Source organism: Saccoglossus kowalevskii, chromosome 14 (assembly GCF_978046115.1).
Source record: "Saccoglossus kowalevskii chromosome 14, keSacKowa6.1, whole genome shotgun sequence".
In the NCBI taxonomy this organism is placed as follows: Eukaryota; Metazoa; Hemichordata; class Enteropneusta; family Harrimaniidae; genus Saccoglossus; species Saccoglossus kowalevskii.
In genome coordinates this window covers 11,101,902-11,116,895 of record NC_140654.1, presented here as the reverse complement: position 1 = coordinate 11,116,895, position 14,994 = coordinate 11,101,902, and the positions used below count along the sequence as shown (strand labels likewise).

General features: G+C 35.4%; 2 protein-coding genes across 2 annotated transcripts; one reads left to right on the top strand and one right to left on the bottom strand.

Annotated features, from left to right (window-relative positions):
- Positions 1-975: 975 nt before the first annotated feature.
- LOC102809527 (uncharacterized) lies at positions 976-7,143 on the bottom strand. Its single transcript, XM_006818304.3, has 5 exons — positions 6,683-7,143; positions 4,837-4,893; positions 4,626-4,736; positions 2,358-2,528; positions 976-1,649 (listed from the first exon to the last, which is right to left on the bottom strand). The coding sequence occupies exons 1-5, from the start codon at positions 6,959-6,961 to the stop codon at positions 1,482-1,484; spliced, it is 786 nt and encodes a 261-aa protein (XP_006818367.1). The 5' UTR covers positions 6,962-7,143; the 3' UTR covers positions 976-1,481.
- A 1,200-nt stretch (positions 7,144-8,343) lies between these two features.
- Positions 8,344-14,112, top strand: LOC102808271 (coiled-coil domain-containing protein 43-like). Its single transcript, XM_006818299.3, has 5 exons — positions 8,344-8,556; positions 9,657-9,753; positions 9,977-10,127; positions 12,895-12,941; positions 13,856-14,112. Exons 1-5 carry the CDS (start codon positions 8,383-8,385, stop codon positions 14,044-14,046), a joined length of 660 nt encoding a protein of 219 aa, XP_006818362.1. The 5' UTR covers positions 8,344-8,382; the 3' UTR covers positions 14,047-14,112.
- Positions 14,113-14,994: the final 882 nt, after the last annotated feature.

Below are 14,994 nucleotides of genomic sequence, written 5' to 3'. Positions count from 1 at the left end.
AGTCACATTTTTCTTTTTTTTTTCTTTTTTTTTTTCTTGGCAATTCTTTGTTTATTTCAGACCAAATATACACCCATTGGCTACAGATCTTGATGAAAAAATTCAAAAAAAAATGAAAAATATTTTGTAGGTTCAGTTTTGTAAATTATGACAAGTTTATTTTGGAGTTCAAAAGTTCAAAGTGCACAACCCAGTACAGTGGAGTGGTTGCTCCACAAATTCACATGGAAAATTTGTTATTTAATGGTTTGGACAAATATATACATATATTTTTTACACTGGCCATATTTGTGTGGTTGCGATAAATATATTTATCCAATGTGACTGAATTCTACTCAATGCACAGAATTATTATATTTATAAGGTATCTGCAGCAATCCAACCAATCAGTTTTGTGCCGATTGACAGTGTTTTATCGCACTCAATATACATTATTAAGCATGGAAATGTCCTCGAAATACTTTCGCGTTTGACGAATCCCACGCGATGTTTGACGCGACTACGACGCTATGACCTTTGTTTGTCCTGTTTTTACGTTCGATTTCACGCATAACGCATGATTCTCGCAGTGAACAGAAAATGGTCTATTGAAAACTTTGGGTGAACAAATTTGAGAGAAAAAACAAAACATTTTATGATGAATAATGTCATAATATGTGGATACAATATTCAGCCCCCCCCCCCTCAAGTTTGAATGACGAACCCCTAGGTTAAGCGGTATTAGACATTAGTGTATTGCCCATAACATAATAAAAAAATTGCTTTATTTACTTACTTAGGGGTGCATCATTAGAAACTCAAGGGGGCGATGGCCAAATTTAGAATGGTCAGTTCATTAAATCAATAACCTTGTATTATTATAAGTGATAATACTGCTCTAAAAAATACAATACTCAAACTGCCACATCAGTATACTTTTGCAATAACTCACACAAATTCAATAGATAAATATAAATGTACACACACTGGCACACACTAGTTTGACCAAAGTTTATTTTTTATCAAAGCTATCCACAAATTTCAATGACAAATATTATCTCGGTGACACTATAATTTAGTAAAAAAATTCCTCTCCAGCTTACATTTCGCCTACATTTCTAACATGAAGACAGAATGTAATTTCCGGAAATACTCTCACATCAACATTGAGACTGAAAAGTTGTCTGCATCAGGGTATGCTCTCATATTTTGTATTGGGTACCCCTCCATTTAGTTTTCTGACACATTCATACCATATTTGGATATTTCTGACACATTCATACCATATTTGGATATTTCTGACACATTCATACCATATTTGGATATTTCTGCCATGTTCATACCATATGTGGATATTTCTCTCACATTCAATACCATATTTGGATATTTTAAATGTATATCCAGAAGTTAATGAAAAACAAAAGTGAGCTTTCCAAAAAGCTGACCCTAATGATTAAAACAAGTATTTTTTTTCTTTTTGATTGTTATTTGGAAGTTGTTGGTCATGTGTCTTGTCCATCCACTTCCTCTACCACTGTTGCAAGTGGAAGTGTTGGTTCATCTGTGTGTTTGGTTGGTACATAGACTGCTCCATCTTGCCTACGGTTACCCGCTGACCGTGGTGCCTTGCGGATCGGCCGCTTATGTGCAGTGACGGGTACAATGTAAACCTATTTATATACAAAGACATTGTTTCATTTTATTCATCAAATAATAATAAATAATAAAAAATTAAATCAGATTTATATTTTCTGTACTTTGGCAACTTTTTGGGATAAACATTTGATATTTACCGGTAGTGAAAATAGAAATATATATACATGTACATGTATATGTATTACAAAATATTGAAGAAACATAGTCAAAATAAAAAAAAATTAAATTTACGAGAAACAAGAGAATAATATTGTTCTTTTTATTGGTTTCCATAATAAAAGTTTCCCCCTATATCTAAATTTTTCTGTGAACAGGATGACTCAGGCTGTCATATAACAATCTCTGTATTGTTACAAATCAAATTGACATATAATTTATGAGTTTCCAAGTGTGCTAATAATATTGATATTTATTCTCATGGTGCTTTTGCAGATCGGCTCAAAATCAGCTCAATAAATGCAAATTTGGATTTGAGGTATTTCTCATTACATCTAATCATAGTTCCTTCGCGGTATGTGGTCGTAAATAATTTTTTTTTTTTTTATATTTCAGGTCAAATCAAAATACACACACTTAAGAGTTCCTCAATTTATTTGTTCACAACTCCCATTCCCAGAGCTTATCCGTCCACTTCACAGATTTTCATCAACAAATATTTGCTTCATGATACTGCCCTCAATGGTGATAATTTGTAAATCTTTCGTTTAAAATCAAAGACCTACCGGATGGTGTGACCGTTGTTGTTCGAACGCCAGTATTTGAAGTCCCCTTCTGCTTACAGATACTGATAACATAGACAATATCAACTCAGCAATTGCCATGGCAACTATACCTCCATCAATTGCCAAACGTGCATATATAATCGATCGCCCGGCCTTGAATTCAAGTTCATCCTGTGTAGAAAATGCAGTTACAACTGTAAGCTAATGAGTTGAAGGGCGAAGGTCGTCGCGTACTGTTCGATAAAATACGTTGCTTTTTTACTAGTATATGAAATTCGAACACGCCCTGCGCGACGATCACTGCCCTTTAATATAATTGTGCATTATAACAAATGTGGTCAGAAACAGAGGATCAATGAGAGCACGCCCTCTTGTGACTGCTCCTAACTTAATTAAAGCGCGGTAGTCGTCGCGCTGCGCATGTGCGAGATATATGGGTCTCATATAAACAAATATGGCGACTTTGACTGTTGCGCAGATCAACGAGTATGAACTGAGACGTTACCAAGCTTTAATTAGATAATTTTCATGTTATTCGAAGGTATTACGGAGTCACCGGCGGTAATCAGTGCATATCGCGCCCAGGTCAAACCTCATACTTGTGATTTCCATTTGAAGAGCGCATTGGATTGTGGGAAAATCAATGTTTATCAACACAAATGTCACACATGCGCAGCGCGACGACTACCGCGCTTTAACGTCATTGCTTTTCGTCCACGGGAAAACACACCCTATATCGTACGCGTCAAGATTCAGATTTTTCAAAATAATCTATAAAACAAAAAAATGTTATTTAATAGAGCAAGATGGTACCATCACTAACATATCTAACAAATGGTAGACTACCTGCACGTTGACAGGTCCCAGAAAAGTGTCTTTGATGCAACGTATACTACGCTCCCTGGCCCAACCATCGGACAGCCCCAACTATCGAACGGACGGTCTCGCTTGCTTGCGTTCCAAGTTGCGGCAGTCGTCGTGCTGCGTCTTGTTCGATATGGGACTCATAGCGACGTATACAACGGGTGTAAAATACATGTACATTGTTTATTTACATGAAATTCGAACACGCGCCGCGCTGCACGACGACCACCGCGCTTTAAAATCAGGTAACCCATATTCATATTACACACAGTACAGCTTATGGGGGCGGGGTGTGCTGGTCGGTTTCAGTTGCTAATTCAGCGCTACATCGAGACGGCGTTTACTGAGCGAGCTTTTTAACTACGATTGAAATATACATTCGTGTTTACACACAATTCGAACAAGCGCTGTATGGCAAATGTAACGTTTTCATTATTGCGGTAATGAGAATATGTAAAGTTTTGTTTTGTTTTGTTTTGTAAAGTTTTGATGACCGGTCACTGGTAGCATAGTGGTTGTCGCTCCAGACACATGATCGGTAGACCCATGTTCAAATCCTACCTTAGGCTGAACATCAAAGGGTCAACCCCTACCCTGGGTGAGTGCGCCACAGACTCAATGGGAAGGCCAATTCCACTGGCCGAGATTCATTCACTAACGAATGCGACTTTGGGGGAACCTTTGTTAAGGTCCGCAGGTGCTTGTGTTCGACCGAGCCTGGTTGACGCCAGGATAGCGCATTAAAATTGCCATTTGACAGAGAGATGGCCACACAGCCCTGTCATGTAGTTCCAAACTTGAATATGACTTCTGTGGCAAAATGCACTATGTGTCAGCACTAGCACTTGCAATTTGCACATACAAAAAAAAAGTCAGGAGAGACAACGGTGACATTCAAATATTTAAAAAAAAAAGTTTTGTTTACTTTTAAAGCTATTCATTGTTCAGGTAAATTGGAAAATGTGGGGGGGGGGGCGTAAAATTTCACAATGCAATCTAATATCGCTAGTATATTATGGGATATGTCAACTGGTAATCAGCAACAATCGGCCTGGGTGTATGAAAAAAACACTACACACATTTGAGGTCTAAACGACCTGTTTTGAAATGACCCTTGACTTCCAAAAAAGCAAGAAGATTTCTTTGTTAATTACGTATTTTGTTTTATGGGACATTGTTGTTTTATTCATAAAGTATAAATCAGAGTTCAACACTAATACTGGAATAAGTTCAAGTTTGGGGAGAGTGGGCGGAGCTTTACTGAACTCTGACTCAGAGGTCATCCATCATTTTGCAACATCGCTCGATTCCACAAGGTAAATGACATCCTCAGCAGTGGGAGATGCATGACGTCATATAGTAGTTCATTTTAGTCACCATGACGACGCAGGAAATGAGACATACCTTATTGTCGCTATGCCATGCTTGTTCTTCGCAAATACCATGTGTCCCAAATACGACCAATGATAACGCGAATAAAATAGAAACACAAGAGCACACCATATAAGTTGTTATCTAGAAAGAATGTATGAATTAAAATGCGCAGACTGAAAACATGTTGCTTTTTTTGTATTTCAAGTAGTTATAATACCGTTGATATATATCCGTTACCTACCGTGTATTTCTGTGTTTTTCTTGATGAGATGATTGCCACGGATCCTGTTGAAACAAACTAAATAAATGAAATAATTAAATTAATTAAAATACCTTGCTTGCTTGCTTGCTTGATTGATTGATTAAATTGATCAATAAATATTGGCGCAATAACTGAATCATATTGTTTATTAAACTTTACCGATTGCTGCATGTTGTGGTTATTTCATTCATTTTATTTATTTATTAAAGGGCGGTGGTCGTCGCGCCGCGCACGCGCGAGATATGGGACTCATATTAACAAAGATGGCGACTTTGACTGTTGCGCAGACCATGGAAATATTAATACCTTCCATGCGCAGACCAACGTACAAACTGAGATGTTGCCAACTTGAAGCTTTAACTATGTAATTTCCTTAGTGATTGGAAGGTATCGAATGAGTTACCGGCGGTAATTAGTGCACGTTGCGCCCAGATCAAAACTTGTACTCGTGATTTACATTAGAAAAGCGCATTGGATTTTTTGGAAAATCAAAGTTATCAACAAAAAATGTAGCACATGCGCGGCGCGACGACCACCGCTCTTTAAATGCCAAGAAAGTGTATTATACGATGCACTGTGTGGCGTCGCTGGTAATGTGGAACAGACAGTTCCGGTGATTTTGTTAATAGCTTTTATTTAACAGTCACGGCCCATTTGATGTTATAGTGTCACATTAGTGGCTGTTTTGACGGCAGATGGGCGCAGCAAATCACTTTCTTTTTATATGTGACGTCATTACGTAAATGTCTCAAGCTCATTTCAAAATAAATAAAATATAAAGATATCTTTAGTCTAGTCGCTGTGCTTGCCCGTTTGGAATATCAAATCTTCGTTACGTGCACTGAAATGACATATCAAGGACCTCGTGAGTTACTAGTCTTTAATACATGTAATAAATTTAGCAAGAGCAAAGCGGAGCCTTGCTGCAGTTTAGCAGCTCTTATTGGCCGCTTAAGCTATTTTGATATTACGTTGCGGCCATAGATGGTCGCCCGCAACGTATACCACGACCAAGAGAGCTGCATAAACTGCAGCAAAGCGGAGCCTTGTTGGCTTATAGTCAGCCATCATTTTGCAACATCGCACAATGCCACGAGGTGAACGACTTTCTCAGCAGTAAAGGGGTCATACTTTGAATGTACACCCTATCTTGATAAATATTTAGTCGTTTTACAATTCAAAACTGAAATAAATGTTTTTTATTGGCCAATTGAATAAGACTGGAACGTTTTCAAATGACATCATTGTACACTGCGCTCGCTGATTGGCTGGTTAGATTCAACTGCTCATTGGGTCGATATAAAGATGGAATAAATACCTTTGTTATGACGAGAGTATGACATCACGTATTTGAGAGCTCGCAACAATTACAGCGACGACACAGGAAATGTGTCATATATTTAAGTAACGATTTTTTTTTATCCAGATTTAAAATGTCCTGTCCCCGTCTGTGTGTCCATACTGACCAGACGACGACCATGTATTGTAGCGTGGGACGTTTTGACTGTGACTTTCGACCACACACATACACATAACGCAAATGTGGACACTTGTTTCATTATATGAGCGTACTTACATGTTAACCCGTAAATACCTCGTGGCGACTGCAGTCACGTTCCCGTGGTTGTCAATTTTGAAAATAATATTTGAATAATTAAAATAATAATGAATGCCTGATTAATTAAACCCCATCTTTTAAAATCCCGTATTACCGTAATACTTCGTTAGGCAGCTCGGGTATGGACGTGGTGAGGCTCACGTCGCAGCTCAGTTAGAGCAGAGTCCCTTACTGTGGTTAGAGACATATAGACATAATAATACTTACAAACGACCCAGTCCATAATGGCAAGGCTATGAAATACAACACACACTGGAAATACACTGTTGCTATACCCAACACCACGATCACCGAGCCGACAGTAATATGTGCTATCCCAAGCCTAGACGCCGTTCGTGACTGGTATCCCTGTTCGTTGGTGCGATTCAATCGCCTTGTTCCCCGCACGCCTTCCACTGAACCATCCACTGTCGGTCTCGAGACCTCAAAGTTCACTGGTGGGTCGTCGGCGATTAACGGTAGTTCGTCAGAGATTGTCGAAGGCATGTTGAAACCAAAAATCAACAGGTGTCTTTGCGTGAGTCCAATTATACCAAGTCAGATGAGATCAGCCCAGTCCAATAAGTTCTGCCTGTTCAACGTGTATGGAAACGCAACTATTGACGCATTTATGAGTAGAAAAAAACACTTGAGTAGTCTGAACATGTCGGCCTTTGAAGTTAATGATTACCTACCTTGTCAACACAATGTGTCACATTGTTGATGTACCAAAAGTAAGAGTCCCCTTGCAGTTTTATTATTCTCTTAATTACTGACTCACATCCTCCAACGTGAATACAAAACCGGGTGTGTTTTGCTGTTCACCGTGCTTCTGAGGCAGATATGTAAACACGCAATATAAATCAGATATACAGTTTAAACAAGCACCTTTTAAGAAATAAAATAAAATTTATTTTCATTTAAAGTAGAAAATTGAAGATATCAGCACAAAATGATCAAATCACATAGAGGTCCATCCAAGGGAGATATGTACAATGTATTAAAGCAATAGAGTTTTCGAAAAAAAGTCGAAAATATCATTTTACCAAAAATCAAAATATCATCACTAAATGTTTAATTATGACAGAGATCCTTCCAATATACATTTATACCAATATAAAACTAATCGGAGTAGAAGTTTTCAAGAAGAAGTCGGAAAAAATATTGTCAATTAAAAATTTTAAGATATCTTCACAAAATGAGCAAATCTCACAGAGGTCCATCCAAGAAACATATATGCTGTAATTTGACATGCTAGGCTCTATTCGAACAGAATTCAGTTATCTCGTGAATATGTAACTCTTTGCGACAAACCGAAGGTACTGTGATTGTTTACGTACACCGAGAACAGGAAAGGCACAAGGAACCGAACAATCATTTTAAAATAAGATCCTAGTTCGGAATTTATTTATTTATTTATTTATTTATTTATTTATTTATTTATTTATTTATTTATTTATTTATTTATTTATTTATTTGTTTGTTTATTTGTTTGTTTTGGATGCACATGTTGTAGATATTGATCTTTCATTTCTAATAATGTTTATTTAGTGGTTTGCATTAAAATTAGTATTTGAGATGTCTTTCAGAATCAGTGATTATCCAGGTGCAGGCTGAAAACAATCTGAACGAAAATTTAATTATATATGCCAGAATGCCTTAATAAAAAACTTTCTTGCTTTCCCAAGTAAATTATTTTTACCCAGTTTAAAGAAGCCATTGCTAGATTCATTGATTCAAAGCTGACGAAGCTGCATTTCAGCACAATTTTATTGTTAATTAAAAAGTGAACAAGTTTAAAATGACACGATATGATGGTACAAGTAATGGATGCCTGCGTTGATATTGAAATATCGTGACATCACCGTTTTGCTGACCTCGAGTAACCCCAAGAGGAAACAAACAGTGCACAATCTACCACAATCAAGATGGCGGCGGCCATGGACATGGACGGCTTTGATGTCTGGCTAAGCGATAAATTAGCCCGTCTCGAAATCGACCAAGAAGTATTCGGGACGTACATTACAGGTATCTTGGAGACCGACGATTCAAGTTATGACGATAAAACAGACGCATTGGTTGGAATTCTCTCCGAAATCGCCGTGAGTATCCCCTGTAGAGCCAATTACACAACTCGGGATGCCTGTCCCTGATATTAAGAACAATTAAACATTTGCCACACAATAAATATCCGTCCCCACTCACCATTGAATTTCTTTATTTAATGATGAGTAGAGACGGATATTTATCGTGTTTACATTTTATTTGTTTTCATTCATTATCAACGAAAGGTACCAGGCACCTGTGCATTCAGGGGTCGATTGTTTGAAATCATGGGTGGGTGACTGGAAGATTTGTTTAAAAAAGAATCAAACTGGACACAGATAGGGAAAAATGCATGTAAAGTGTAGCAGGACCAAATTTTGGCACATTCAATGTAAATAACAAATTGTATATAAGACAACACAAAAAAAAATTGCGCTAGTGACACTCTTCCAGCCACCCCATGATTTCTGATGATTGACCCCTTTCCCACTTCAGTGATGTGGGATGTAGCATGGAAGTTAAAAAATAGAAAATCTTGACCCTTCCCATTTATGGCTCTACACCCATGGAAGGTAATATTACCTTTTATGATACAATATTTTAAAACATTTTGAAGAGGCAGTAAGTACTACAATATGCCACAACAATAATCACTGTATAATAACGATAAACATGTTGCATGCTGAAATTATGTACAATTCAAATTTATTTCACTCAGTTTCGGCAGCTCAATAAGTCAATTATTTCTATGAATTTTGGGCTCTTATAGTTTAATTTATGAAGATTAATATTTTGACGTGAAAATTAAAAATCAAACCTTGTTTTTGGTCAAAACATCAAAAATGGACTGGACCGGAAAGCCATCTATAGCTGTCTGTCTGTCTGACTGGATGAATGTGGGCAACTTCTCAGAAAAAAAAACGCTGAAATTATTTTACATGATTGTAGCTGCCTTGATGGGTGTAGATGGAAATTTGTTTATGAAAAGTCCATCTGTCAAAAATTATGCAAATTAGCTACCAAAAACTATAAAAATGCTTAAATGATTTCTATTATGACACAATTTTGTCTACACGACTGATTTTAGTAGTGTACATACATTAGTTGCATGCCATGATAATAAGTGCAATGACCTTTTTGTGTTCAATGTATACAGGAGGAGAGTGTACAAGAAACGTGTGAAGAGATTTTAAAAAAATGGGATGAAAGTCAAAAGTTGGCAATCATTAAAAATGAAGAAGCAAAAGCACTCGGTAATGCATATATTATTTTCTATTTAACTGTTGTAGAAATACAGGCCTGAAAATTAGACACCGACCAAAACAATGTAGACTGGCGTATAAGTCTTATTGTTTGCTTGAAAATAAGAAAAAATGCTATAAAACTGGTGCCAAGTAGAAGTTATGCCAAAAAAACTGCCGGTAGTTGTGTCTCACTTTGGAATAAATTATGGTAGGTGTAATTTTATTTTTACAGAGAAAGAAGCAAAGGAGCAGGCTTTTACTGCGCTGTTGGAGAAACATACTTCATCTGTAACTAAGAAAGAAGTGAGTGCAGAAGAGAAGAAAAGAAAAGAAGCGCTGCTTGCTCAGTACGCTGAGCTCTCTGATGGAGAAGAAGATGAAGAATATCCTTTTATTTTTCATATAATACTTGTTTTGATTCACGGTTATGCGCTCTTGTGACAACGTGCATACTGTAAACCATTTATTTGCACTATTTTGTGCATATTCACTAGGTTTTAAGTTCAGGAATTTGCCAGAAAAACAATGAGTTACTGTAGAATACTTTATTTTCGCTTGGAATTTAATTTCGCTGAAGGGATGCAAATATATATTTTTTCCTATATTTCACATTAAACTCATCAAAAATCAGTGAAAATAAATTCCATACAAAACGCCCAAAAAGCTATTTCAGCGAAAATTAATTCCAGCGAAAATAAAGTATTCCACAGTACCCCGGTATATTGTTATTTCACTTGTTTATTTGGATTTAGCAGAGTTTACTTCTGAAGGAAAAAAGTGAAATTACAACTAATTAATTAATTAATTAATGCATTTACAGATGTGTTAGTGACACAGTTTTGATCTGTTTTTTTTTTTTATACTATATACCATACATTTATTGAAGTCTTCTATAAAGTTCTTTGAAGCTACAGATCACAACACAACAGGGATGGTCTTGTAATATAGTTGTCAACATCCTGTCACATGACTTACCATGTCAACATCCTGTCACATGACTTACCATGTCCAAGTACAAGAAACATTGATTTCTACCAACCATCATGATTGATTTACTACAAAAAAAAAGTATCAAATTTATTAAAGTGATCATAGTTGGATCCATATCAACATGACATGATTTCATGAAAATGGCAATTTAGTGTAGAAATGTTACCAGGTGACATGGGTCTCATGCAATGTAAAACATACAACCTTTTTGACTCCCGTGTGCGAAGCACAAAGGGGAGTCTTTGCAGTTAATCTGTCTGTATGTCTGTATGTATGTCTGTATGTATGTATGTATGTATGTATGTCACTTTTTTTGTTCCACCGTTATCTCAAGAACCACTAAGCAAATTTTGGTGAAACTTGGTACATAGATGCTCTGGGATAATGCGCAGAGTTGATTAGGTTTTGGTAAAAATCTATGAATATTAATTACCTAATTTGCATGATAATTAGCTGATTTTTAGCTGTTCCAAGACTGTTCCACTGATATCTGAAGAACCACTCATTGGATTTTGATGAAACTTGGCACATGGATGCTCTGAACTAGTGCGCAGATTTGATTAGTTTTGGGTAAAAATTTATGAATATTAATTATCTAATTTGAATGATAATTAACTGATTTCAAGCTGTTCCATGACTGTTCCACTGATATTTGAAGAACCACTCTTTGGATTTCAATGAAACTTGGCACATGGATGCTCTGAACTAATGCGCAGATTTGATTAGTTTTGGGTAAAAATCTGTTAATATTATTAATTACCTAATTTACATAATGATTAATCAATTTTCGGCTTTTCCACTGATATCTCAAGTACTAATCATAACATTTCAATAAAACTTGGTACATAGATGTCATATGACACTGCACAGACCTGGTAGTGTTTAGGGTAATATCAGTACATATTAATTACCTAATTTGCATAATTAATTAATTTTCAGCTTTTGATATTTCGAGTAGTAATGATCACATTTCAATGAAACTTGGTACATAGTTACTTGAGGACTGTGCAGAGACCTAATTAGTTTTTGGGTAAATATTTGTGCATATTAATCACCTTATTAGCATAATTAGTTAATTTTCAGCTTTTCACCTGATATCTCAAGTACTAATCATCACATTTCAATGAGACTTGCGACATTTTCTAGGACTATGCAGAAACCTAATTAATTTTGGAATAAATAATTGTGCCTATTAATTACCTAATTTGCATAATTAGTTAATTTTTTTGCTGTTCTATGGCTGTTGTATTGATGTCTACAAACCACTCATTGGATTTCAATGAAACTTTTAAAGAGTACCCATCACATTTCAATGAACATAGGACTATACACCATATTAGTTTTTGGTAAATATGTATGCTTCTTAATCACTTAATTAACATAATTAATTAATACTGATATCTCAAGTATTGATCATCACATTTGAATAAAACTTGGTACATAAATGCTCTAGGACAATAGACAGCCTGATTAATTTGGGGTTAAAATCTGTTCATACTAACTCTCTAATTAGCATAATAATTAATATTTTTTGGGTTCTAATCACATTTCAATGAAACTTGGTTCATTGTGCAAACCTTATTAGTTTTACACTTAAATCTGTTTATATCAGTTACCTGATTTACATAATTAGTTTTCAGCTATTCCATCAATATCTCAAGTACAAGTAATTTTGAATTAATTTTTAATGTGTCTTCAATACTCTCAGCACACAGGAGTTCTTTCTAAGCTTTCTTTGATTATTTTCTCTGAGCTATTGTGCAATTAACAGAAATAAAAAACAAAATTAAGATAATTCTTGCAGACTTTTGTTTACAGTCTAGATGTATTCACATTACTTCTATGCGTAAATATGTCAGGACTGTAAACAGAGTCTGTTAGTAATTTAAATTTTTTTGAAACAAAGTTGCTAATCAGTTCTAATTTTACACTGTAGTTGACAATGTTTTAAAGCAAAGTAGGTAATCAGTTGTTTTAACCTTACAACATCCAGAGCGATCTCAATGACAAAATCTCAGTGGTTTTAACTGAAAATATACAAATACATGCGGTTTAGGATACACTCCATAAATATTAATACATCATATTGATATCATTAAAAACACATTATGAAATTACTTAAAAAATTGTCAAATGTGATTGTCTTTAACTATTGCTCACTGTAGAAGATTCAGTAGAAGACTGTGCCTATCTGAAGGAAAATAATTGTATCCTTTTAACTATCTGTCTGATCAGTCACCATGGTTACTGTGTTTCATCTCATGTTGGTGATACATACTTGGACTATCACATACTCTTCTACCTTATCATGCATTATCAACTGATAGTGATATACTCGTTACAGTAATAGGAGTGAAATGAATTGAAGTGTGGTCTCCCCAAAAAACTGAAACCACGCCCTGTCTGTTGTAGAGTTCTGCCCTTGCGCATTCCTGCCATTTATAACAGATGTATTAGTTAACAGGTAAATGACTCATTCGATGGTATCTTTAATTTTCCATTTTTGGCCAATATTTTCGACCAAAAAATATGTATATTGATATTTATTTTTGACTTCTTCTTGAAAGTTTGCAGCTCGTTTGCTTTAATACTTGGTATGCATGGTTAAACAGTGATGGTACTGTTTTTATCACGGTGATATCATTTCATTCTGGATAACAACTGAAATTATATTTTGAAAAGTTATTACCAAAATAGCATAATATTCTGCCAGTCATTAAAAAGCACATCTGTAACTGCACGGCCATTGACATGCTCATACATAACATTAGTGACGATGTACTGTCTGAGTGCATACGTTGTGGTATCCTCGTAATAACCTTATTATTATACATCTTTTCCTCCCAGGGATACATCATGGGAATGCCAAAATCACGAAGGTTTACGACAGATTTAGCAATCTTCTTCGTGTGGAGTCCAGTCAAACTCTGGGGGCTGCCATTTTTGTTTTTTTTATTAGAGACCGCTCACATGCGTAATTGCCTCACATTTGAAAATCGCATTTCATAATATTGTAGAATGAAAATACCCAGTGCAATACCGCAAAATTACGGCACGCTGTAACTTATGGCGTTACGGTGACAGATGTATAATAATATTTACTCCTTAATGATGTCTCTAGCCTCCATCTTTAAAAACACCAACAAAGATGACATTAAAGATGCAGAGAAGGCTAAACGCGAGAAATCCAAAATGGAACATGAGAAAAAAAAGGAACGAGACAAGCTACAGAGAGAAAAAGATAAACAGAAAGTCATTGACCGCAAAGACAAAGAGAAGAAAAGAACACAAAAACAAGAAAGGAGAAGATAGCTGGAGTTCCTTGACTCTAATTAGTTTTGTATTCATCCAAATGTCCACATTCAAAATGAATCTTTTGATTCACATTTCTTTCGAGTAACAATTATGAAAGGTATATTATATACAATTAGGAAAGATTCACTGCCCGATGTCTTCCTGTCACATTTTGGTGCAAATCTGTTTACAAATTTCACTATAAAATCATATTGCATCGTTTCTTAGAGTATCAGTAATATAATGTTGATGCATTTTTTTTACACCTACTGCAAACAAAGATCATTGTCACATTTTTTACATCATCTACCGTATTTGCTCTATTAAAAGCGCATCTCCAACAAAAGCACACATAAACCAAATATTATTGTATACTGAATCATGAAAATATAACTTATTACACACTTCTGTTGTGAGTGCATGCTCCACTAATAGAGCAAATGCAGTAATACTGAACTAAATGGAAATGGAATTAATTTTCCCTGAAAAGTCTTTTGGGTGTTTTGTATGGAATTTAATTTTACTACTTTTTGACGAGTTGAATGTAATATGGTAGAGGAAAACAAGTATATTCGCTGGATTTATTTTCACTGTATCTCCCCTACATCGAATATAAGTTTTAAGCAAAAATAAATGTACTGACTATTAGTAGACAATAATAAGTAGAAATTAATTTTTGTTCAAAAAACAACATTTCTTGCTATTTGCATGTTATTAGCATAAATATAGGTCACATGACATATTATGCTGTGTTTACCCATTTTATGCATCAAAGCTTCTTTTTGCTCAGTATTAAAAAACAGCTCGCTACTCAACACATATTGAACACTGATTCAATCATTGTTGAAAACTACTTAACATTCACTGACCTTTGATTTTAAAATTGCTGAACACTACTCAACATTCACTGACCTTTGATTTTAAAATTGCTGAACACTACTCAACATTCACTGACCTTTGATTTTA